Source organism: Balearica regulorum, chromosome 8 (assembly GCF_011004875.1).
Source record: "Balearica regulorum gibbericeps isolate bBalReg1 chromosome 8, bBalReg1.pri, whole genome shotgun sequence".
Lineage (NCBI taxonomy): Eukaryota > Metazoa > Chordata > Aves > Gruiformes > Gruidae > Balearica > Balearica regulorum.
The window spans coordinates 20,739,470-20,766,069 of record NC_046191.1 but is presented as its reverse complement, the minus strand read 5'-3'; the positions used below and the strand labels follow the sequence as shown (position 1 = coordinate 20,766,069).

The 26,600-nt window shown below is 39.6% G+C and overlaps 1 protein-coding gene across 1 annotated transcript in view; it reads left to right on the top strand.

The window, feature by feature from the left end:
• The first annotated feature begins 1,022 nt into the window (after positions 1-1,022).
• DPYD (dihydropyrimidine dehydrogenase) overlaps positions 1,023-26,600 on the top strand; it is a 361,699-nt gene continuing 336,121 nt past the window's right edge. The window contains 2 exon segments of the mRNA XM_075759993.1: positions 1,023-1,149; positions 22,431-22,541. Of these exon segments, the coding sequence (XP_075616108.1) occupies positions 1,111-1,149; positions 22,431-22,541 (150 nt within the window). The 5' untranslated portion in view covers positions 1,023-1,110.

Here is a 26,600-nt window from a genome sequence, read left to right as displayed (position 1 = left end):
TTGCCTGGCACTAAAATAGGAAAAGCAAAGGCTAATCATAATTAAAACTCCTCTATTCTTGTGAAATGATGAGAAAAACTCTTGTATTTTGGGGGACCATAGGTGTGGCTACTTGAAAGTGCTGTCTAGAAAGTGATGTTACGGTGTTTAGGTTTTTGCCAAATGGAGAATAGTTGCTTTTGCTGTTTAAGGCAGTATGCAAGACAGAACTTCTTTGTAGGCATGTTGCAGTGGGAATGTTTATTTCAATGATACCATAAATATTGTGTTTGTGGCATTAAACAATCGCCATGTTTGGGAGGAAATAGACTTGAGAGCACACAGGCTGTGTGACCTGGCCTGCTTGCCTTTGTGGCAGGATGGCTTCTGCAGCAAGGTTCTCCTGAGGGGATGCGGGCGGAGGGCAGGCTCGCTGTGCCTGTGGGGAGCAGGGGGAAGGTTCGCCAGGCCAGTACTGCTGGGAAGGGTCGTCCCTCTGAGCATGGCGGTGTTGGTGGCAGTCCTGGTGTGCAGGCTCCTCTGGTGGGATTTTCATGAAGTGGAAAAACCACCAGGGTGAGGTTTGGCCCCGTCCCTGCTTCGCTTCCACCGACAGGGAACGGGGAGGATGACAGCGAAGAAGCCAGGGGTGTGCATTTGGACTGAGACTGGGCGAGTGCCCGCGGGCCCTGGTGCTGCGGCCCCTCAGGGGGTGAGGCTGGGCCCCGGGACAGCCGCTCTTTGGGCAGCGGAGTGCCGCCGCTCGCGCCGTGTGAGGCTGTTTCCCAGCGGGGGAGTCTGCCGTGAAGCACCTGGGGAGGGTTTCTCCGAGCCGCGTCCTCTCCCCTCGGTGACCGCTGGAGCCCGCCGCGGGCCCGCAGCAAAGCAGCGCGAAACTCGCCGGGCCGGGAACTGCCCCGTCCCGCGGGGACACCGCTCCGCTCACCGCGCCTGGCCGTCCCTGACCCGGTGCGGCTCTGCCCGGTGGGGCGGCCCTGGCCCCGGCCCGGCGCGGGGGGCGCCCGCCCACTTGGGCGTTGCTGTCCGGGCTGGCGGCTCCGCCTCCTCCCGCGCTCCGCTCCACTCCGGGACTGCGGGGAGCCGGGGAAAGGCGGTGGCGGTGCGGACACCATGGCTCGTGTGCTGAGCCGGGACCCGGTGGACATTGAGGTACCCACTCGCCCTCCCGGGACGTGCGGCTGTCGCTAGCGGGGAGGGGGCGATGCCCGGCGGCGGCGCCCGGGCCGGGAGCGCCCCGCAAAGTTTGGCTGGGTGAGGAAGTGCCTTGCCGCTGTCCGCCAGCGGCGTCCGGGGCTTCCTTCAGCCGTGCCACCCCGCCGCGGGGCTGGCCGCGGGCAGCCGCAGCCCTTGTCGGGGGTGGCCGCCGGGGCGACGGCCTGAGGCACTGCTCCCGCTTTCGCCCCGCGTCTCCCTTCCTCGTCCCGGTGAGCGAGGCAGCTGCGCGGCCGAGGGGTGTGTGGGGGCGTGAGGGGGCGGCGCCCGGCGCTTCCCCTTCTCCTCGCCGCCACCTGTCACTCCCCGCCGGCGAAGTCGAGGACTGGGTCTGGGTGAGCCCCATCTTCCGCGATGAGGTCTCCATCCTGGCTCTGGCAGGGTTCCTGCGGGCTGGACTGCTCGGGAGCTGTGGCCTGAGGAGGTCCAGGGTGGCCTCACGGACCTCAAGCTGCCAGGTCGGACCCTCTCACAGTGCCTCACGGCTTGGCCTCGGTGGCCCGCAGCTGCCCGTGGGCAGTCGGAGGTGTGCAGGCCCTCCGTTCTTCACTGTCCTGCTATGGGCCGAGCTGACATACTGCACCGTGTCTCCTGGGAGTACAACAGTTGCATGTAATGCTGAACAGGATGGCAGGAGTAGCACCCTTTCTGCAAGTGGCTTCCAGTACCTGTGGCACTTAACGTTTTTGCGTGGCATTCCTTGCCACAGGTCAGACTGGGAGCTTGGAAGTGGGGTCTGGACATGGCCTGGTGCAAGGTGGAGGTGAGGTGGAGTTGGGACCAAGGCTAGTGCAGCATAACGTGGTGAACTCCTGCTGGTGTCAGCCAAGTTGGGTGGTTGGGACTCAAGGTAGCTTTCCTCCACCCTTCACTGGACCTTGCATATGGCTGTAAGCTACAGCTCTTTTAGAGAGTCTAGTAAAAACAAAGTGATGATAAACAAACTTGTAGTTTGACAGTCCTGTTCCAACCTGACACAACCTTTTGTTGTGGTATGCCTTAAAGTTTAAAATATTAAGTTTAGGGTGGGCTATTGCAGCTTAATGAGGGCCCAGGCATAATACATAAACGTGCACAGCAGCGGCTTGAATACACCTTGTTGTGACTGAATTTTATCATCGATTCTCATACCAAGTTTTTGTGTCCAGTCTGTTTCCTAACTGAGCTGCTGCTCAAACCATGACTAATGTCCAGAAATGCTCTTACAGATACTCTGATAAAACTGAAACATGGAATGGATGGGAAAAACTATGGTAGAAGTCTTCCTGGTAGTTAGGGAGGCACTGTGGTATGAAATCGGTACTGTCTGTGTTTTACCAGCTTGGTGTTTTCAGAGCAGTCAATCTGGGATTTTTCTTCAAGTGTTGAAGTTCATTTTTCTATTACTGAAGTTTGATTTTAGCAGTACAGCTTTTTGAGTACTTTCCTCAAATTTTTAATGCAAAATATTTCTGGGATTACACTGGCATTTCTAGACATGCATGATTCAGATTCAAATGATATATTATTGTAGGATCATGTGTGTGTAATAGTATGTAGCAGTACATAATTTAGAAGACTAACTGATGGATTTTGAAAAAGACTAGTGTTTGCTCTACTCACAGGTTGAAAATAGAAACTTTGGCCAGTATCTTTCTGAGTTTTTGTTTTCAGCACTCATTTAAATTAGCAAGGAAATCAAGGCAATCTACTAACCAATGTATTGTCCTTTCCCCATCTGTTTGAATAAATTTAGTCACTCTATGATTTGTCTCCCAGATGAATATATCAATAATTACTGATAGTCTAATTGCAGCTCTGTTTTTTTGTTTTGTTGGTTGGGGTTTTTTTTTCCCCTGCATGGGACTTTTTTTGGGGGGGGAAAAAAAGTAGTGTAGTTTCACTAAAACCATGTTTTATCTTTTTCTTTGAAGTAGGGAAAGTGCATGTTAACTAAGCCTGTATCATTGTAGATAAATAGCCTCAGAAATTTGTTTGCTGAGCAGAGCAGTCTATCACCATGAGCATTGGCAGCACAACTTGAATGTTTTGGTCACTTTCATGGCTACAGTATAAAAACTGAATGAATGGTTTCATTAAACTTATCTCAGTGGTTAGCACATCACACAACATAGTTCATATAATAAAAATATTAAATAGGACTTTTGGAGTCTTGATACTACTTTATCATTTATTTAGACATAAATAATTTATTTAGGATAAATTTATCATTTATCCAGTTAAGGCTGGATAAAAAGACTAATGTCACTGGTTAAAGAGGAGCCAAGAATCTGTGCCAGAAGTAGTTAAATCACAGTGAATCGTCCAAGTTATTAAATAAAAGAAAAATTCCAGGAAGCAGTCCCTTTGGAATCTCATCCCCCTTGGTTGACTTAGCCAGCAGCTTCAGCTCCTGAGTATCCTGTCTCTGAAATCTTTTGACATAACTAAAGAAGATGAAGAAATTACATAGATAATCTTGTTCTAAAAGTCTGCTTTCCAAATTGTAGGAAGACTAGGAGTGTTCTGATTAAAATATAGTCTTCTCCAAAACATGTTAGTGTTGAAAAAAACAACCAAACAGAAAACCTCAAACCAAACAAAAATTCAAACAACCGCTAACTTTTTTTTTTTTTTTTTTTTTTTTTGAGAGGGAGATGGAATCTGGTCAAATCTAACAGAATGTGCTGAGAATGTTCCTTGGGTGCAGAAACTCTAAGCAAAAGGAAGGAAAGCCCATTCCAAAATAGCTTTGGGTGAAAATAACTACCTTGGATGTATGGTGCAAGAGCTTGCCTTGGATTTTTATTTATTGCATCTCTAGAACTTTATAGAAATTTTGAAATCTACAGTGTGAGGACAGCATTCACTTTCTAACTTGGAATGTGAAACTCTATGTTAAAGGTACATTCAAACTCCAGATAGCATTTACAGGCCTTGTGCATACCTTTCCCAATGATACTCTGGGAAAGAAAGTCCTCCTTTTTTTGCTTTACCTATTCTTTAAAATTTTTTTTAGTTGATTCCTTACTATCATTGTGTGTAAACCCTACACAATTATGTCTATTGGAAACTTCAGGGTTCTTGGGTTCTTTAAGGAATTAAAGTTGTCAGATGAAGTACTCAGAAGTTAATGAATGGCAAAACTGTGAAGTGCTCAGTTGCTTGAGTTCAGGCAGGATGACACCACCTTGACTGACATTACTTAATATTGTTCTCTGCATTCTGTGTTTTCCTGTGTTCCAGTCTTTCTCTGCAGTCCCTCTAGTCATCTCATTTGGTGATGTTTGGGTGGTGGATGCTTTCTAGTTCTTTGCCATCCAGTCTACAGCTAGTGAGAGTAGAACTCCAGCCTTCCTTGGTAAGGGCTTCTCAGCAGAGATGCTTTGCCACACTGTTGCCACAAACCTAAAACGCTGACAGTAAATTAACACGCCACCTCCCTGCCCCCAACACACCTTAGTATGAAACAGGGGGTATGTTGGCATTTCACAGATCTAACCTTCCCTCCGAATCATCTGTTGCACATGTTTAAAGGAGAGTTGGGTGTTGATGAATGGGTAATTCCTTGCTGGGCCAGCAGCTGGGTACCTGGTATGCCGTCACAGCTGTTTCCAGACATTAGCACTGATGCCTGATTTGTGAAAATAAAAAGAAAGATGTGAAGGGCTAGAGCCATGTTCTGAAATATCAATCTGGGAATTGTCTGAGAATTACCAGGGTAAATTTGTGGTGCTTTCATGTATAATCTGATGAACATTGTCACTGTAACTGTGTCAAGCTTTCTCTTCATTTAGCTTTAGAAAGTATAGATGGCTCTTAAATCACATCTTTTTGTTTGAAAATTTGTTATAAAATTAATCCATGTAGCTTTATTTGGTGTTACTTTGGAAAGCTAACGTTTGCTGTGCTTCTCATGCACTGCGCTCTTTTTTCTGTAGTGGTGTATAAATAAGTTGCTGTTGCTATTGTGGACAAAAGCTTTACAAACTACACTAACTTCAGGGTGACGGGGAGTATTTTTTAAGGGCCAAACTGTGCCCATTGGGTGCTGACCTTAGTGAGGACACAGGAGGCTCCAGGACTTCCTCAGTGCATGTGTGTGTTGATTTTGAGTTTCTTTAGCAGCAAGATATACACTGCTCTCTGAAGGCTGCTAATGAAGGTGGAATGAGGTTATAGCCTGTTTGAGCAGCTCACCATGATGCAGTTGGCACACCTGAACTCAAGGGCTGCAGCTGGTTCTAGGGTCAGGTAGGTGGGGGATCAGGACTTCTTGTGCCATGCTCCCTGCTGCATCCAAGGGCCACCTGGGAAGTGGCCCTAAGCCTCAGTGAAGCTTTATTGTACAACCTGCTACAAAGCATGGGCTGTGACAGCTAGGTAAGCAAGTTTCACTTGTCAGGTTTATTCTTCTCCCAATACAAGTGGATCAGAACAGGGAAAGACTGCAGGTAGGAGAGGTGGTGCCTTGGAGATATGTCTGAGAGCTGAGCTCGGTGCCCTCTAAAGGGGGAAGCAGGGAAAGGATTTTAAAAATAGAGAATAGTGTAAAAACACAGGAAACCTCCAGCAAGATAGCAGGGAATCCTGCTAGTGAGCATGGCTCACAAAACTGTCAAGCAAAGGTTATGTAAATAAATAGCTGAAACTAGCTTTCTTTGATCTAGGCTAAACTTTTATTTTAAAAATCCCCAATTATTACAGTGTCTCTCTCTGTTGTAGATACCTACTAGTTGTTTGAAGTTCCATAACGAAGCTTTAATATGTAGGGGGTTATTTTAAGTTATTGCTTTACAGCTTGCCGTGGTGATCAGATGGCTGTTCCAGATTGATGGCTTTGTCTTTCTAGGGTCATTTGATGAGCAATCAGTGAGGAAACAAAACTTCCTGTTTAGCTATTTTTGTTTAATGAATTTATCAAGCTCTTTCATTGTTTTAGTAGTTTTACTCTTAGCTGAGTGGAACAGCAATTATAGCATGATTACCAAGACCTCATGGAAGATTATAGACCAAAATTATCATGTCTATCCTGGAGAATTGAACAATATGATTTACTCATCAGGTTAAAACCTGGTCTGGAAAGTAGGAAGGAAAGTCTTCTGTATGAAACATTTTATCTTTTCATGTTATATATGCAAATCCTTTTAATGCTCAAGGAGTTATGTATGGTCTTACCTCCACTGCCGATAGTTTGCTGAATTGTAGCACTGAAATTCAGTCAAGTTCTCCAAAATAACGATATTGGGGGGTGGGGGGGGTGGGGGGGGTGGGATCGCTCTTGTGCTTCTCATTTTCCTTCAACCTTTGATTTTTAATGTTACTCATGAATTCAACTTCCAATTTTTTCCAAATCTTTTAAATTTTACTCGTTGTAAGAAGGTCTTTAAAATAAGACCTGCTACTCTCACCTTTTCTCACAGCTGGGACTTATGAGAAACACAGGCCATGATGAGACTTATGATGGTTGTCACTGCAGTTAATAACTTTGAAAACAAGAAGAAACTGAAATTCATTTTCCTTTTTGTTATGTAAATGGATTTCATGATGATTTTATGTTGCAGACTGGACTTGAATTTTATTCTTTCCTCTGCTTAGTGTTACACCTTATAAGAAAGTAAAGGTACATGTTGATATAGGAAGCGGAGATCTGTAAGGCAGGATTTTGCCCTTCAGGTGTGACAAGAGTGCAGTGGTGCAGGTCAGTCTTTTGAGAGGCATTTGAAGAGGTGTGGGTTTAGCAGCAGGGCACAGAACTTGCACAGTTTTCAGTGCAGCCGAGAGAGATGTGGCTGTATCTGATGGACTGGGATTTGCTTGGACGCAAGGTTGCGTGGCTGTCTCCATCCTACAAGCCAGTCTACATGCATGGTGTGGTTTGTGCCACCCAAAGGCACACACTGCTGCTTTTCAAATGGACGTTTTCTAAAAACTGCTGTCCATCCTATCCTATGCCATTTTGCCAGTGTCAGTAAAATGACCCAAGGAACACAAACATAGCTGACACTGAGTTGGGAACACACTTCCACTTACAATGTTGAGAAAAGCTGAAATTCCTGGTAGCTGCAGAGAAGCTGGATTGAACATGTCCTGTTTGTTCTGGCTACGCTAACCCTTTGACAGCACAGAGTTCAAATCAAAAACTGCTTTCTCTCCCTCCCTGGTTGCCTGGCAACCTCCCTCCTCTTATTAGCATATGATTTCTATTCCTTTTTTTATTTCATCAGTACAGTGTTACACACTCTGCTCCCTGCCCTGTGCTGTCGCCTTTGAGAAGAGCAGGATTTGTGCCTTTATATGAGACTTCGGCAAGTATGTGATTTGGCAAAGAAATCAAACATTTGGGATTAGGAAACCTTTGGCCATAAATGTCTTATCAGAAGCTCAGGGGGTGGCGTTTGTGTGGGCATGTTATTCAAAGTCTCTTCATTTTCATTTGCTGTCATTTGTATACTAAGGGTAGAATTCTTCTTGCAGATCAGCACAGCATAAATCTCTGGCGTCTTTACATGTGCAGAGCATCAGTTTGTGAAATGTGCCAACAGAGATTGACTATACAGATCTTGGTGGGCATTTTATCGTCTTGGTCTGTATGCAGTTCAAACGCAATGCCATAATTCAAAATGGAAATATAAAAAAAAAATCAGATATATCCAGGTCAAATTTGGACTGGGGAAGAAAGCAAGTAAAGAAGTAGAGGAAATGCACTAAATTCTCTGGTTTTCTTCTTACAGTAATGCTTGTTAGAAATAAGAACATTTTGCCTTCAAATTGGCCAGGTGTATTCTTTTATGAAATAACAGGTGATTCAGACTGGATCTTAAGTTTAACTTTAAAATTCCTTTTTTTTCTGCTCATAGACTCTTACAACTATAAGAAATACTTGAATCTTTGTTGTTGTTGCAGATGGCAAAGAACATAAGATTCAAATGGACAAGCAACAACAAAAATTAGAAGACAGTGAGGATGAAATGTCAAAGCAAATACATTTGGGGACTATTTAGATAAGATATGTATAGGAGTTTTTTCTTAATATTATCCAATTCATAAGCTATTACCCTGTTAAGTTATATTAGAATTACCATTCTCAGCCCAGATTTACACCAAAGGGATTCAGTTTTACTTGCAAGCAGGAAGAATCTCTTTGTGAAGCAATTCTGATACATACTCTGTTCCTGAGACAGCTCAGAAATCACTGCGTAACCTTCCCTAACTGCCTTACAACAGGAGAGAAGAGGGGTTTATTCACCTTGGAAATGCATCATCTGGATGACTTGCATGTCTATATCAAACCCGTAAATGTATTTGTGAAGGGCTTAGGGTAAATGGAAGTTCCACATTAAACAGTGGTAGCCCTTAGTCAAAGCCATGAGATGTTTTAATTCCTCAGATGTGTATTAGCACGCATTGTGAGTGGAGGTGACTTACTCCGATAGCTGTAGAATGTCAACCTTAGATGGCCAGTACGTGGGTCTTGCACTCAGACTGCGGATGGGGAGAAATACTTCCATGCCTTTGATGTGTAGTCTCAGAACAAACGAAATAACCCGCTTTTTCAACATCCTTGTTTTCTTATGCTGTGGTCTGAGTTGGGCAATTTCACTTCTGCTCTTCATCAAAATACTTAGACCTTCTTATGAAACATCCTCTCTCTTACCATGGTCAGAGATGCCTCACTAAGCCATTGTGGAATTTGAGTGTTTTTAGGTCTTGCAGAGACTTCACCATTTGAAATTTGGGTAAGCCCACCTATAAAAGTATTTTGTTTTTAGAAATGCTTCCAGTATTTATACGTATAGTTTCAGAAAGCTTTATTAATATGATAAATATTCATATATGTGATGCCAGTGTTTTATTTGTAGATTTAAAGTGATAAACACAATGAAGTCCTTGAAATGCCAAACCTTTCATCTCTGCTCAAGCCAAGGTTCAATTTTATTTTCAGTATGACATTTGCTGCCTGAAGTGTTACAAGTGACTTGACCTTAAAATTACGTTTATTTTAGTTCATTGAAATGGTTGGCCTTTCCAGTTCAACTTGACACCAACAGTGCAAATGGGAGAAGGCAGACATGCTTGCCTGTGACTTCATTTGAAAGCTAATTAAAAAAATATCTTGGTGTTGAATCTAAATATTTCCATTTAGATGGGATGGTAGTCATCAGTTAAAGGCAATCATGGTGCATTCTGACACTTTAATTTCAAGTTCAAGAACAATTATGTATGTAATTAAAAGGAGAAGTGTCCAGGCAGCCAAACTGTCTGATTTAGAGGTCTTGCCAGTGTATGCAGTTTTTTAAATAGATCTACCTGTGCACACCACTTTGAGAATGTGCAAATGAGGTGGAAAAATTGAAAGCTGCTTTGAAAGTTTGATGTTATTCAATCTCTTCTTCCTAATGATGCACTTCTTTCAAGTACTACTCATATGAGCAATGTCATTTGGTTTATATTTATTGCGGAGATTGGACTCTGCCATTTTCAGGTAGGTTGTTGTGGTACTTTGTTTATTAATACATTGCTGCGTGCTTTCCTTGGTTCTTTGTTGTGATTTTGCTAGCTGTGCTCTGAGAGGCCTTATTTAAATTGAAACTACTTCTGTTGGAATGAACTGTCCTGGCCAGGGTTTTTTTGGTCAACAAAACAATTGACCAACTTGGAGAGAATGAAGTAGGCTGCTGCACAGGAGATGTGCCACTGAAATTTGGGCTACTGTTTCCTAAGACAGGGATGTTTGGTTGTGCTGAATGCTCTGCACAGGGCTGTGTACCCAGCCTTGAGAGAGGTCCTCATACTGCCCCATTGCATCACTGTTAGTTGCTTAAGGAATGGTAATATTGTGCTCTGGGGGGAGCCCTTTGCAGTCTTGAGATGAAAGGACAGAAGGCAGGACATGTCCTTCTGAGTGAGGAGAAATGGGCTGATAAATATGTGGAGGGATCTAGAGGGAAGGAAAAATAAAATAGGCACTGCAAGCAAGCTGTTGCTGAATTTAACGATCACAGCATTTTCCTTTACAGCCATTGCACTGTTAGCATCTGTACTAGCATCTAGCTCATTATAAAATGCTTGGTTTTGCCTTGATTGTAAAGGGCATTCTATGAAACCCAATTCTATTCTGTTCCTAACAATAAGCTGACTACCCTCCCATCCAGGCATGTCTAGCATCACTGCAAAACTCCAGAATGTATGTGTGAAAGTAGGTAGAAGGTTAGAATAGGTTATTAAAAATGTAGACCCATAATGTGGGTAAAGAAGATTGGAAGTATAAAAAGAGGTTTTACACCTGGAAGTTATTATAGTTATTTAGATTGAGCGAGAATAATAACCAATTGTTTTCTAAGATGTATGACACATTTATGAAAAACCTTGAAGGATAAATGGATCTTTTTAGTATGCTACTTCCACAAAGGACTCTATGAATAAAATAATAGTGAGAGAACTCTCAGTGGATGCTGAATACTGCTAATTGATGAAATTATTACTTATTACACTGCAACTGAACTCTGCTTAGAAACACTATTTTCAGTATGATTTTTTGAAAATGACAGCTGAAATGTAAGAGGCTTTGTATTGAAAATGAATAGTGATAATTTCTTGATATCTTTGAAATGAAGGATATTTCAATGACACTTAAAACTGAGAAAAGTGATTTTTTTTAAGTGCTCAGATCATGGAATATTGCTATGGAAATAAAATGAACTTTTCTGAAATCAATAAAGTAGACTTAATGTGGATTTATGAGGCATTTTAAAAATAATTTTTGGTATTCTTATTTGTAATAAAGCAATCAATTATTTGTGTCAGCAGTTTTCATGTTATGTCACATGTTAAGGTTAAAAATGAGGTTTGTGATATAGGGTGTAGCCATTGCATTTAGGAAAACTCTAATCGTAAATTAAATCAGTATTGAAGAAGTACTCCATCACTTACTGCTCAGGGCAAAAATAGGAATGAGTACCAGATTTGGCTTTGATTTAATACTGATGGAGTTAAAGCCCGCTGTCCTTCTTGGTGTGTCATTTTAGGTCTATGTACTAGCTCTTAAGGAATGCTATCAATAATTGGTGTGAGGATCTGTGCACAAAGTATCGTGTAGTGAAATATTTTGGAATATAACTACAGGTGAATACAAAATCTGATTTCAGCCTTAACAAATCTGTTCATCAGTGTTAGAAGTATAGCTCCCTCCGTGTTAATCTCGGCAGACTTCAGAATCTGAGGGACAAAGTAAACTTGTGAAAATTCACTCACGCACTTGCATGTGGGTATGTGTGCATGCTAATGACAGGAATGCAAGATGGGAGATTAGAGGTGGTTCCCAGACTTATTCCACTTCCATTTTAAAGCTGTGCTTGGTATTGCCTTTTTTTCAGTTCCAATTGAAAACACAAAATTTTAAAGATTTTAGTAAGCTCTTCAAAACAGATGGAAGTGAGAGAGTGACAAAAGAGTTGGGAGGAGAAAAAAAAAAAGCCAACAAGATAACCACAACAGAAGCTGTTCTGGAACGCTGGTGATAAAATGCAGAAATGAAATGAATACAGAACAGAAAAAGTGAAAATATTATCTATTCTCAAAAAACCTACAGTCTGAGTAAAATGTCAGCAGTCAGCAGTAACCAATACTATTGACTGCTGAAAGACCAGTTTCTCTTTGTTAGGATGTGATAAAACATAGTTTTCAGAAGACTGTAGAACATTTGTTCTTAAGTAAGGCAGAGTAGTTTGCACACTGCCAAACCTTGGCACCAGGTGAGGAGATAAGATGAATTGATTTAGGAACCCCAGGAAGTATTTAGCAGAAAAGCAAAGTTAGCTCATTTTAACTCCCAGCATAATGTTCTCTGTGCACTTAATCAATGAGCCCTTAATGAAAAATACATAAGCAGTCTTGAGAGTTGGGTCAAAACTCTTTTAGTGCTGGAGTAGTGTTCTTGTCATGTTTGCTCTCTGATTTGCTTTTGTAATCTTAGCTGAACAGCTAATCAGCTCATCTTCATCCAGGTTTGCCTTCCACCCTGGGAAGAGGAAAGCAGGAACATGGGGATGGAGGTCTTCTCTTTCCAGGGGACTCCAGTAACCGTTAGATTATTATGCATAAGCGCAAACAATTAGCTAAAAGAGCTGACCTAAAGTCAAGCTGAAGGAGGTGAAGACTAAATCCACGTTGAGTTATTGGTTCTTCTGGTGTGTTTCTGAAGTTGTCAGGTAGAGAAGAGCAGGAAGATAGCTAAAGCATTTACATGACAGTTATCCGGGTACTTTTTCTTTGCATCGTTTCTAGTGTACTAAATAATGTGATGACTTTTACAACTGTTCCTGTTACTCTGTGGTATTTGCTCCTGCTCATACCAGACCACAAACAAAGGGGTGCTGATCTGAGACAAGTGGTTGTTAATATTTCCATCCTAATTGAATGACAGCTTTGTGGTCTTGTATATTGTAGTGTAGGACAGAGAGCTTTGTCCTGTCAGCAAGATAGGAATTTTATTTTTGCACAAGTCCAGTACTTTTTGCAAAAGTCCAAATCTTTCTGCAGCTGAAATCCAAGGCTTTAAAATCATTACAGTATCTTTATAGGAGAGCTACTTAACTATATTTTTAGAAACCCTTACAAATGATAAAAGTAATAATCCTTCCCTGTTCAGAGGTCTCACAGCAGAAATGTGATTTGTCTTAATAAGTAAAAGAGTTGGAAAATAATAGTACTACATGCAACACCCTTTATAAAGTATTTTAAAAATAAGTTTTCTGTGTAAGCATGTGACAAAGTATGATAGATCAGAATCCAAATGTTTGCTGGCATGTTTTTAGATTGGACAGCCTAATCTGATTATCCTATTTTTTTACGAGTATCACCTCTGCCTTCGGCCCACATATTCAGCAGTATTTAATGTCAATAAGATTTAAAAATAAAATTTCTTGAATAAGAGTGAAGAACTCTAGGGAATTGCTTTGTATTCCCCATTATTGATATAAGTTCCATTGTTGTCTATAACGCATGTGATGCTCTATGTATTTCCAGAATGTCACATTTCTTTCCTTAAAGGTGTCAACATAGGGTCACTGTGAGCTTCTGCAAAAGAAGACAATGACATGTGAAAAGGAAAAATTGGCAACAGTTTCCTCTTGCCTTACTTGCATTGGCTGTTAAATTTTATTGCTTGAAAATTGGCTGTGTTATTTTTTCAATTATCAGACATTCAATAATATTTTATATGTAACTTCACACATCAAACCCTTACTGTTTATAGTATATCATTAACAAATCCTTTACGCTGCTGTTTTCCTTCTACGTGCTGATTTTTTTTTTCCGTTTTGATTGGGATGCACTGATGTATACACAAAGTTACTAGAAAATCAGTGGTTCCATTGTCAGTTTTGTATTGTACCATTGTATTAAACAGTTGCTACTGAAATTTTTGTAGAAGTTTGCACATTAGTTGCAACATAGGTAAGTTTACTTGTTGCTGCTTAACGTTGCAACAGATTTAGAAAGTCAGTACTGATAGACAGTTGGCATGTTCTTGGAAGAAATACAAATGTTCATATGTGTTTCAGGCACTGAATGTACTAGATCTTTTGGATGTATATTGTCACTCTCATCCTCATGTTTCAGGTTCATTTATTGGACTTTGAAAATCACCTTTTAACAAAGTTTTCAGAACATTGCTTTGCTCAGCTAAAATTAGTTCCGTTGATTTTGCCAATGATTAAACTTAAAGCAGTAATAACTTTTGATGCTAATTTCTCTCCTATAATCAAAAGTCAGCAGAGCATTCACTTTTCATCAACTGGCACGCCTCTAATGCACGTTTGGGTTTTGGTTAAGCAAACACCCGCAATTGAGGGTTCAACTGAGAGGTTCAATTATGGGGATACAATGGCCTGGTTTTGGCACTAAGTTTATTTCCAAAGGCAACTGAGCTTGCTTTCTCTTTCAATCTGTTTGTCTTCTAGCAGAAAAATAGAAGTGAGATGTAAATGTATGTGTATGATAATGATCCTTTTTTGCTGTGAGATACTGATTAAATGACTCTCCATATGAGTGAGCAGTTACAAATGTTACTTAGTATTCCTCATGTAACAGAGCAATTTGTGCGAGTGATCCAGGCGTAGATAAATACCACAGTGAGGAAACCAAAATCTTCCGTTATACCTATGATGCAAACCTAAATATTTTCTGAAGCTTTAAATTTTGATTTGTAAAGAAGGAAGATATTTTTGTTAGGAAGATGAAAAAAGGTAACTTTGAGTGTAATGGGTTTCACAGACTGTGGAGACCATGCATGTGCTTAATTTTAAAGTAACAGCAGTCACGAAGCTAAGAATCAAGGTTGTGACATGAATTGCTCTGGTTTTTTTGCACTTAGCCAATTGGTTGCATGATTAAAAACTGTCCAGTTAGAGAGACAATGTATTAAAATGTTAAATGTAGGTGTAGAAGGATAGCTGCACCAATTCTTAAACTCTTCTATTTTTTAAATGCTGTAAATGAAATAATAGTTTAGTCAACAAAATGAATACACAATCGTGAATTCAACTTTGAGTAAATCCATGAGAGCTGTGCTCAGCTACGCCTTCTCTGAATTTGCTATGTTAACCCTAATAGCTTTTTATGTATTGTTTAGAGTGTGAAAATGTCATCTTATCACAGTCAGGTGTTCCTGGAGAAGTCTCACATCTGAGAACTTCATCTTCTGGTACAGTGGAGTTTGAGCCGGCTTTAAGCTCTGTGGCTTTTCATGTATACGTGCTTGTGTTAAATATGTGAATAATTCACTGAATGCTGGGGTACTACTTGGATACTTAAAGTTAAGTACAGAAGGTGAGTATTCACTTGAGTTTTCCCTGTGAGGGTCAAGGTGCTTCTGCAGAGTTTAGTTGTGTCAAGAGGTGGCGTGCAGAGTTTCCAGTGGCGTAATTTACCACCCAGAGCTCTTCCAATAGGGAATAGTGCTTGGTATCTATGGGAAGCAAGTAGCACTTTTTGTTTTCTATTTTAATAAACCCTCTAGAATTTACAGTAATACCTAGCATAAGTGCATTGCTGAGATAGAGAAATCAAGCTCTTAATCTGAAAGTTAATGTATCAACAATATTAGGTAAAGCATGTTTAGGGTTGTAGGATTTTGCTACTTTGTTACATGGTAATGTATTAACTTTGCTTATATAACAAAAAGCGTGTGAGGTTAATATAGTCGTATTCGTAACTAAGACTTTCCTGACTTTTGTGGGACTGATTTAGAAAACTGCGCCTTTTGTTGAGAGAGTATTTACATGCTGCTGGGAAATCTGAGGACCATGACAATCTGTAGGGGGACATCTGTTTTGGACCCCCACTTTCTCAGTATCTAGTAATGGATGTGGGATTACACCTCTAGGATACTGGTATGCTCTGATATTAGTACAGGATAAAGAATAGCCTTACTCTCACTAAATATTAGAGGCTGTGTAAGGAATGCAAGAAGCCAGAAAGGTGTTTGTTCTAATGTAGAAGCAATCTGTCTTATGGGGAAATCTATAGCTACGTGGAAAGGAAAAGACGAAGATGTAGTACTGAAGTGCTATGCTAAAGGCAGTCAGCTGTCAGTACGCAGCTAGAGTATGCTTACCACAAAGTCATCCATTGGCCTTTGGGTGTTAGCTCTTTTTTAAGACTCCAAGCTTGTGTGGCTCAGAGAAGAAATAAGTCTTGTGATTAAAAGTTGAGTTTCCCAGGTGTGTTTTTCTCCCCCTCAGCTGCACCAGGATTCGGGGTCAGGCCCCAGTCCCTTAAGCCTGTTAGCTTCTCGGCCCCTAACTCACAGGGGGCTGCAGCACTGCTGCTCTTCTGGCACCAGTCCTAGTCACAGGCTGGCTGTCTCTCCACAGAAGTGGAGCCCCATCTTCCAGCCCTCTGGACCTTGAGGACTCTAGTTTGAAGATATCATAATGATGTAAATTGCTGGTTCTTGGGCATGGACACAAAGGGGCACCTGGAGAGTTTAACCTTATTGAGATGAGAGGGTTGTGGCTTGTCATGCTATGATATACTATAACATGATATACTATAACATGAATGGGTTCATGGTCAGCTTGTGACTGTGCTCACACATGCAGCTGTTTTTCTCAGTGACAGAAAACTTATCTGGTAATATACAAGAATAATTATTTGGAGGTTTCCCTTCTGAGTCCCATGCTGTCTGGGATCCTTTCTGGTTCTAGAATTCACTATTCCCCTGACATCTGTGGCCATTTCACATTTCATCTGGCTTTCTCTGGCCTTCGTTGCCTCACAATTAAACCAGGCCTGAACTACTGTGAAAGCACAGTCTTTTCTCCTTTTTGAAATTTTGGGATGAATTTGTAAGATGTATTATCAGCCAGGTTATATAAATTGTTTGTAAAGATACTCAGCAGTTCAGATCTTCAGGAAGGAAATAAATATCAATTTATGAGATATTCTATCATACATAAGTATGAGGGAGAAATTCACAACATTTTCCCGTATTTTTTCAATAATGAAAAATGACAGAGCTAGCTTCTGGAAGACATGACACCATGAATACTTATTTTTCAAAATCTTGTTTATCTTTTAGGGCTACAAGCTCTTGTAGGACTAGAACTTACTCTTGCTTATTTGGTAATGAAACTTCCCCTTGTACTACTTAGGGACTTTGCACAGTGTTTGAAGTGCTGCATCTAACTGTTAGTGCTTCGTGCAGCTTTCCGAAAGGCAGATTAGATGTGAGAACTAAAATGTGAACTAGGCAATTCAATTAAGATAGTAATAGAAAGAGTTCATGCCTTAGTCATCTTTTTCTTAACTGACATTATTTTTAAACAATAGTCATTATTCTGGGTCATCTAATCTCAGGAAAACAAAGACTTCTAGCTTGAATTCTTTGATCTTTGACTGCATAACGTTAATAAAATTAGTTTCATGTTCAGATATACTAGAAAATATCAGGGGGAAAAACCTCAGGTACTTGTCTCTGTCAGTGAAGTAACACTTGCATAGCTTTGAAATTAATTGTTTAGTATGCTCATTACTCTTAGAAAAAATAAATATGTACTCATTATGTTCACTTGGTGAACATATGCATCTTGCAATACATTTAATGTTACTTGCTGTGAAGGAGATTACAATTCTTTTTAAAGAAATTGGGTAGATTAATGGAATGAGGTGGGTTAAATTGCTCTCCACATGCATTCCCTAGCATGCCTAGCCTACTTCTGAATTTTAATTGATATGTATATAAGAGTTTAGCTGAGGATGCTCTGTGAAGCAACTGGAGTAAACTGGGATATAACCTGTGTATTGCAGGGGCTGGGCTAGGTGAATGTGCTGTATGCTAAACAAAGCAAAAAACCACTTGGGACCACATTTTATGCCCATAATCGTAGTCTGCATGTGCACAGTTGTGTTTTCAGCAGCTTCATTGCGGCTATATGCTTATTGATCTGTGGTGAGCTTCAGCAGGTGTTTTGGGGCTGTTAATAAGAAACTTCCCCAACAAGCTAGAGAAAATGGACAGAATTCATGAAAAAAGCAACTTATTACTTTGTCTTTTTAAGAAGCCTATACAGTTTTAATACTGCGACTTGTGACAGAGCCTGAAAGGGTTTTTCTGATCCTTATTCTGGCTTTGAATTACTAGTAACAAAGTTGAGGACTGCTAAGGACTAAATACTCCTGATGCAACTCATTGGTTTCAGTAGTAGTTCTTCCAGAAGCAGAGTAATCTTAACAAATTTTTACCAAATTTCCTGAAAGATAAGGTCCATGTAACCAGGACACGTTGCTAAGGCTGTTACTTTGGAGGGGTAAAAAAAAAAGACAAAACATGCTGAAGACTTCAAAGCTTAGTGCTTTAAAGAAAAGCTTTCCAAATTTGGAGTAATGTCATATATATTTTACAAAGACAATGATAGACTAGCAGGACTTTTTGACGACTGCCTGGAAGTTACTCTGCAGTCCCACCTATGATGTAAATTGTACTTTTTTTTTCTTAACACCATCCCCTCTCTGCCCCCGCCTCTTCCCCTGGTTGGTGTTGGAGCGTTCCTAATAAACATAGTGCTTCCATAACTTTATATTTTATTTTGCTGAATATGGATTTAATTAAAAATAAGATTTAATTGCAATAGCTTCTTATGTTTTCAGGTAAAAGGGTGGCTTTATGAGATGGGAATAAAATGTGTGTGACAATTAAATGAAATTTCTATAACAGAAATTTATGTTGGATCAACAAAGAGCATGTGCCAAACCCCTCTTGATTTACTCAAATGCCGTATCAGAAACAGGACTCCCAACTGCAGAATGTGTCCTATCCCGAATGACTGCCTTGAAATCACTTATTTTACAGTAATATTAATTCAAATTCTTGATAAATTACTCACTGTAATATAACATGCTGTTTTAAAACTTTTACAGCCTTTTCATTAATAGAATGATAGTGAAGATTAGAGATAGTATTTTTTGTGTAGGCTTCTTAATCATAGCCTTTAAAGTAGAAGCTGAGCAATAAACATCTAATGAATAGCTTATGGCAAGTTTATTCTCAGAAGCTATGTTACTGTGTTGGCACAGATCAACATAACCATTTATCACTAAATTCTCAAAATTTAAAAACTGTAGCTATCACTTATACATGCTAGTCATTCTCAATGTACATTACATATAAATAGTTTATGGCATTTTAGGATACTTGCAACCTAAATAAATATACATTAGTCATAATGAATATGTTCCCCTCTAAGAGAGGATGTATTAGGGAATTAAACCATTCTTTAATATTTTTTAGGTTATAATAATCTTTGCCTTTTAAAAAACATGAGAGGAATCATTGTCATGGGTTATTATTAAAGGAATTCCATAAAGTAGTAGTATTTGAGGGAGTCATCTGCACTATATATCGAGTTGTGTTCTGTAGAGACAGACCACTTGGCTTTCTTCCCAAAGTGAAGTCTTCAAATTAATCTATGGAAATAATGAAAGAAACTATAATACTTTGGTGGTGCCCATAATCATCAGTGTTGTGCAAAGCTGCAAGCTTAACTCTACTGTGCATGTTGTGTGGCTGTGGCACACGTGTGTACTCAACATGGGCTGAATTTACTTCTGTGTACTTACTCATGGCCCTATTTCTTTCTCCATCGATATAGTACTTAGATTTCTACAAAAAAAATAGCAGTGTTATAATCTGATTTGCAGCCATTAATGATAATGGTTTTATACCTACTTTATTTTTAATGAAATGTGCCTATTTATGTAAAACATTAAATATATAATTCACAGGTTCTCCATTAATATACAAATAGCATCTTAATGTGAAATCCAAAGTTCATAGTACTCTGAAAAGTAATGTATTATGTACCCACATCCTCCATTGGGGAGCATGAGTCTTGCCCTTTCAACATCTGGAGAGATCAAACAGCAGCTCATCTGACAAGAATGAGAATTTATGTAGCAGAATGAGCATGGGACCAGGACAAGCAAGATCACAGATGCCCAAATAATTCTCCTCACCAATGAGCTCTCCCTCTGGTCAGATGGCCAGTGTGTTTGAGAGACTGGAGGTCTCAGGATTCTTTTCTTGCATGTCCATGGTGGTTTATTTTTGTTTAGCTGGCTGCATACGTTAAGTGTCAGTTGCAACATTCCCTCTAGAACTTTCTTCTCAGTAATTTTCCACTTACTGGCTGACCTACCTGAATTTATTTGTTAAATTTACTAAATATCTGACTAGCCATAAGCTGCAAAAAAACAACCAGGGAACTGAAATGAAAAGGAAGAAAACACCCTCACTAATTTTCCTTTCTGACAGTTTAACAGACCCAAAAGCATTTACATTACTTTCCCATTTAGGCAGTTAAGCTCTGAGTGGTTCTTAAACACCAGGGACCTCTAGCTAGAGCAGCCACCTTGGTCAGCAATCCAAGATTTAGGCAGATAGTACATTATTTAGGTAGTGGGAATTTTTTTAATATTGTATATGTGATTTAGTATGTTCTGTGCCAGTTTTATTTCAGATTTAATTCTGGGACATGCTGCACTACATAGTCCTCTTGGATTTATGCAACTGTTGCGCTTGGAGCCATGCTCCTGCTGCAGAATTCCAACAGGAGCAAACATATGGGGATTCTTCCGTCCTTGGCTTGCCCCACCATTTGTTCCACATTTTAAACCAACTGGTGCTGTACCCAGTGGAGTACATCTGTTACAGTTTATTACTAGAAATTTGCAATTCATTTCAGTTTGCTAAAATAATTATAATATTCATGGCCAAGGGTATTGCATTAAGCGATTACAAAAGAGAGCAGGCAAAATTTTGCTAAAGTGTATGTGTGATTCAGGACCTACTGCCTGGTTTGGGTGATTTGGGCACTCAACAGCCTATCACCAGTGAGTCAGATGTGCTCTGACAGTTGAGTTTGATCATCTTGAGAAATTAAAGTAGCAACTGAGATGCTGTAAGTGACATCCCTTATGTGAATGTCCCTGCTCTGTTTTAATTAAGAATGAAATAAATTAGCATAAACCACCACTGAATGCATTTGGTTGCCACATCTTGCCTGAGGTACTCAGCTGAGGAACACCCAGAAACAGAGCAGAATCTTTACTGCTGGAATTGCAGAGGCACATCTGATTACACCCTCAAACTCTTCCTGAAAGTCAACAGCATGTAGGCTGCTAAATAGTCTATACCTTTTTGAATGTTGTAACCCACTTTTTTTGTCTCTCTGTGCTTCAGGCAAGCTGGGAGTTACTGTATTGGGCTATGTTGTCATTTGCAGGTAGAATTTTCAAGTAGGCGAGATTTCTGTTTTGTGGGGAAAAATGGATTACTGATCAGTCCAGAGTAAGCATTAAATAGTTGATTAGAAAGTGACCCTTTTGCATTTTTTTTTTAAAAAAAGTCCGCATTAACATCAACACAATAAAATCTTAATACAACAGATTACTTTTTCATCATTATCACCTGCTCAAGCAGACTTTTAAAGTAAGGAAGCATCCTGATGTAATATTCATAACCCCATCATACTCATCGTGTTGATTGTCCATTTCTCTAAGTCAATCTCACACATCTTTGACATGTAGTAACAGAATAAGCACACCCTATTCACCATGGCGGAGTATAGTGCTAAATCAAGTGTTTTTTAAAGGAAAACTTACAAATCCAATTCCAGGAGTTACAACCAACACTATGCCTGTTTTGGTTCTCCATCATAGATCTGAGTCTGGATCTGTCACGCGCTGTTTACACTCGCCTCTTAAATTAAATGAGGTCAGTTTTGCTATGGAAATCTGTCATTTGCCTGATTTGAAAAAGAGCTTGGGTTCCAAAAAGCTGATTTAATTTTTTGAGTTACACAAGTATAATGAAAGACATTATAAATTTCATTCTACCTGTGTCGTCAGACCACCACTGTCACTTAAAAGTACAGCTATATTTGCAATTTTTGTTCATGTCATTGCAAATAAAAGCATTGTAAGAGAAATCATGGAATCATAGAATGGTTTGGGTTGGAAGGGACCTTGAAGATCATCTAGTTCCAACCCCCCTGCCATGGGCAGGGACACCCTCCACTAGACCAGGTTGCCCAAAGCCTCATCCAACCTGGCCTTGAACACTTCCGGGGGGGGGGGGGGGGGGGGGCATCCACAGCTTCTCTGGGCAACCTGGTCCAGTGCCTCAGCACCCTCACAGTAAATAATTTCTTCCTAATATCTAATCTAAATCGACCTTCCTTCAGCTTAAACCCATTACCCCTTGTCCTGTCAAATGAAGTTAACTTGTCAGCTCACTAGGTATAGAAGCAGGTTCCTGTGAAAGGGAAAGTTGGAATTTACACTGAAATGATGAAACATCCAGAAATAACCCAGATCCTTTAAAATATTTTTGCTTCTTTTGCTTTACAAGTGTTACTTGGAGTGATATAATGAAGCAGAATTATGTGTTTCCTTATGGCATACATAGCAAATATCCAGGAATGGAAACCATTATCATGGCCACTAAATATGATTCTGTTTTCTAGCAGTCCTAGAAATGTCTTTAAATACTCAAAATCTAAGCGGTTTAGACAATACAAATCTAAACATACTCGTATGAAGTAGGGCTATAATATTGAGTACTTGTGGTTTGGTTTTGCATAACACTGTAAATAAGTGTGAGAGGTGTAATTTAAGCAGCTTTGAACTTTTTAAAAAATTTTATCTATATTTTAATATTTTCTGTTCTCTTTCTACAGAACATTCTGACTTTAAATCCCCGAAAACAGACGCATGCAACTCTTCATTCAACTGCAGCAAAGAAACAAGTCAAGAAGCAATGGAAAAGGAATTCTGACAAAAGCTGTCCGGTAAGTGCATGTTTATTATTGCATCTGGAACAGGCAATAAAACATCGAGGCTGAAATCTGTTGTGTGAGACATTCAAATTTGAGTTTCCTGTGTTGTTCAGTAGCCAAATTTCGCTCCTAGTTCTGTTCCTGTAGATACAAAGTTACTTTGTGATCAGCTATTTACTCTTCAGAACTGAGTACATGCCGTACCTTTTTTCTTTTTGGTGATTTAGTAAGCCTTTGATGCAACATTTTCCCCTTTTTTTATGGTGTCCGATCCATCTCAAGTATCAAGTGGTATAACAGCTGGCTTGCCACCTCCCGAGCCTTGCAGAGCCACTGGCTCTCCCTGGGTAGCCGGCATCAGCTGCCTCTTCCGTACCCTGCAGGGCTGCTGCACGCTTGCTCCTTTTCTTTCTGTTTTCCAAGAGTAATGCTGGGTAGAGCAGCACTTTACTATGCTTTCTGAGCCTTTTAAAGGTAATTTTATTTCAGTACAGAAATAGGGGAACCCATCATACGTACCTATTTTATATACATATGTATTTGTATATGGAGCTACCTACATATGTACTATATATACATGACCATACATATATACATTATATAGAAATACATAGAGTGTAGATTAAAACATGGCTCTGGGTTTTAAATTTCACCCATTGTATTTTTCAGGAAATAAGTGGTTTTATGATAAATGATTTTTCATTATAAACTGTTTGTATTCTTCAGTATTTCTACCATTAGATATCATCATTTTCTCTCTAGGTATTTAGATTCCTAGTCTCAGTGTGATATTTGACTAATCCTATCGGACTTCGTTGTCTCTTTGATCTCTCATCTGATTAGAAGGTTTGCAGTGTTTTTACTGTCTTCCTACAGGTTCTCTTAGATAATCCTCTAAATTCAGAAGTCTTTTAGGTAGAGTACTACTTCTTCATCTGCAAACTATTTCCCTTATGGGTACAATGTCATGGTGTCTTTTCATAGTGTTATCAAAACATCTCCCACTAAGTAGGAAAATTCAGGTTTGATAGTTGAGATACGTGTTTATGAAAAAAAAAAACAACCCTCCAACAAAACACAAACTAAACCAAAACCCCCACAAAGTTCCTCAGTTTCTCAAAATTATGAAATCCAGTATGACCAACAAATAGGAGCAGCAACCCCCAGGGTATCCTTAGCATTTCAACCATACTTTATATAGTTTCCTGTTTTATAGCATGATTACAAGAATCTCTCTCTTACTATAGCTAATATTCCTATTTTCTTGTTGGCTTAGATAATGTTTGTGAACAGGGATGATTATTTTGGGATGTCCGATGCAGTTATTGCCCACAATTGTGTCTGCCGCACAGCTAGTTGAGCTGCTCAGCAAGCAGCTGCTGGACAGCTACTGTTCACATTGTTACGTTTTCGGGTGACCTGTAATCAATACTGGGCTGTAAACTTCTCTGTTTTCAGAAACTGTTTGTTAGGAACTATAGCATACACATATAGATCTTCCTAATGGGTATGTTAACACATATTTTCTAAAGCTTCTAGGCTTTAAGCCCTCTTGGTTACCTCTGAGCTTTCCCCCGTATCAGCCTTGTTTGACTTTTGTATTCAGTTTATTCATGAAATGTTTAATATTTGATGGTTTTGCTGTTAATTGTGAAAATGCTTAGCTGTCTAGAAATTATCTCTTTTCCTATGTTCCTACTCTTAGCTGTGCTTGCGTACCTCATGGTTTCTCAAATGTTCTTAGATCCCCAAGGCCTGAACTTCTTGGGCTGTGCAAACAGCACTGATTTTGGGTTCGTTGCTAGCTTATGTGCCTTGGCTGGATTTTCATTTGAAAGAAATTCTGAATGTTGTCAAATATCACAGGATGATGTTTTGGCACAGGTTTACAATCCAATAAACAACTTGGTTTCATTGTTCTGCATTACTGTATGGAGATTATTATGGAGTGCAGTTATTAAGACCCTAGACTGACAGAGATTTGCTTGTGTGTGGCAACTTACAGGGTTAAAGGTTAGAGATAAGCAAATAGGTGTATATGTATACACCTTCATCACAGATAGTTCTTATACTGTATATTATGAATTATTTGGTAGAAATGTCACATTGTTTAGTTTGCAAGTCATGATAAGAAATGTAAAATGCTTGAAGAAACTGTAAGAGGGGGGGTAGTCCTTATTTTTAGGTGAGTAATGATCCTAGTTTTTAGAACTACCAAACTTTTCTTTACCCAGAAATATGTAGCTTGCTTTTACTCTGCAAGATTTACCACACAACTTACTATTCTGTCATAAAATATCCTATTAAAAAACCCCCATAAATCAAACTTAAACATTTGTCCGGTAACCCATTACATAAAAGGCATTAGAAAAAAGTAAGAGACTTTTTACATTATCCAGATCATTGTTGTTGAGTGGTTTTAATAAACAAAAGAAAATGATAGAATCCTTTCCTAGCCTTCTTATTTTAAGAAAGCTAATGTAGGAAAGGATACATTGAACACAATTTTCTGTTGTAGTCTAAAAGCCATTGGCAGTAATGTTTAGGCCTTCTAATGAACAGGTCAAGCTCTATTTGAAGTCCATAGGAAGTATACTTGTTTGCATTTCCTTAAAATCTGGATTTGGCTTTTAGCTTTGGATTCTTTTAAAGCTGTACTGATGCTGCCTTTGCTGAATTACTGTTGGAGGGAAGGTGGGAATATGAAAATACAAAACTAATTAAATTAACAGCCCTCAAAACTCTGAACAAAAGCTGCATCTGCTGAGGCATGCACGCAGTGACTTTGTAATGTCTAATACACTTCCAGATGGCAGACTTACATATTTCCTCAGGATAATTACACAAGTGAAATTTTAACTCCTAGTCTGCTCTGAGACTCTTTGGGTTGCCCATTAAATGAGTTCTGAAGTGGAAACTGGGCATCAATATCTTTCCTCAACATTGGAAAAGCATTCTCCTCGGAGAGAGAAAGGTTCAATTAAGCTTTCAATGAGTGCTGTTGCTTATTTACTGTGTTAGCAACCAAATTTTGCTGTAAAAATGATTTACAGTTGTAAGTGCACTATCAGTCAGCTTTCCTTCAGAAATTTTAACTCAGAGATTTAGATCTGAGTAGGCAAACTCTTTGTTGCTGAGTCACCCTTGGTAACAGTGCTAAACCTAAGCATTAATGCTCTGGTTTCTTCTGAGTCATGCTGAAAGGTGGTGTAAACAGATGCAACTAGTCTGGGGAAACAGAATTTCCCCATTTCTGTTGGTCAGAAGAAATTAAAAGTAGAAGAGTTTTGAGATGGCTATACTAATAGTAAACCTTGGAGAAGGAAGCAAAATTTAGATCACATTAGGTCATCAATTTACAGATAAAACTAAAGCAAAGCAATGAACCATGGATGCTGTGAGGACTTGCTTTGATTTCAGTGTTTTCCTAGGTAGTTCAGGATTGTTTAGACAACTGATTTATGTTTTTATTTATGGTTTCCAACTCCCTGTAATTCTGTTTCTGTATGTATTTTCTGCTTGCTGACATTTAAATCGGGAACTAGATGAGCATGCATTGTGTGTGTTTGCATTACACCCAGCACACTGAATTCTTGCTTTATGAATAGGGTTTCTAAGCATTATAGGACAAGTTCTGCTTTTACCTTTTACACATGTGGGTTTGTTGTTTTAATGAAATTCACCTCCACATTTTTTTTAAATTCACTTGTCACTGGATAATTCAGTGGGATTTTGTAGTCCAGCCTTTTTTTGTAATGAAACCTTGGAGGTACCTACTAAGGATAGGTGAGAAGATGTTATAAACCCACCTATGTATTCAGACTTTCTTCAGTTTCTGCATTTAGAAATAATAGTAATAATTGCTCCAGATGGAAGAGTTGGAAGTATTTCAATTAGACAAGAAAAGTGAAAAGGAAATGGGGTTTAAATTGGTTTGTAGTTAATTGCCATAGTCTAACAGTATTGATTTTTCTGGCAGTAGTAGCATTGTTCTTGGTCCTTAAGTTTGCTAAGCATGGTCAGCATTGTGCAACAAGAGCCTCTCTTACTTGAACAAAATCATTTTTAAGT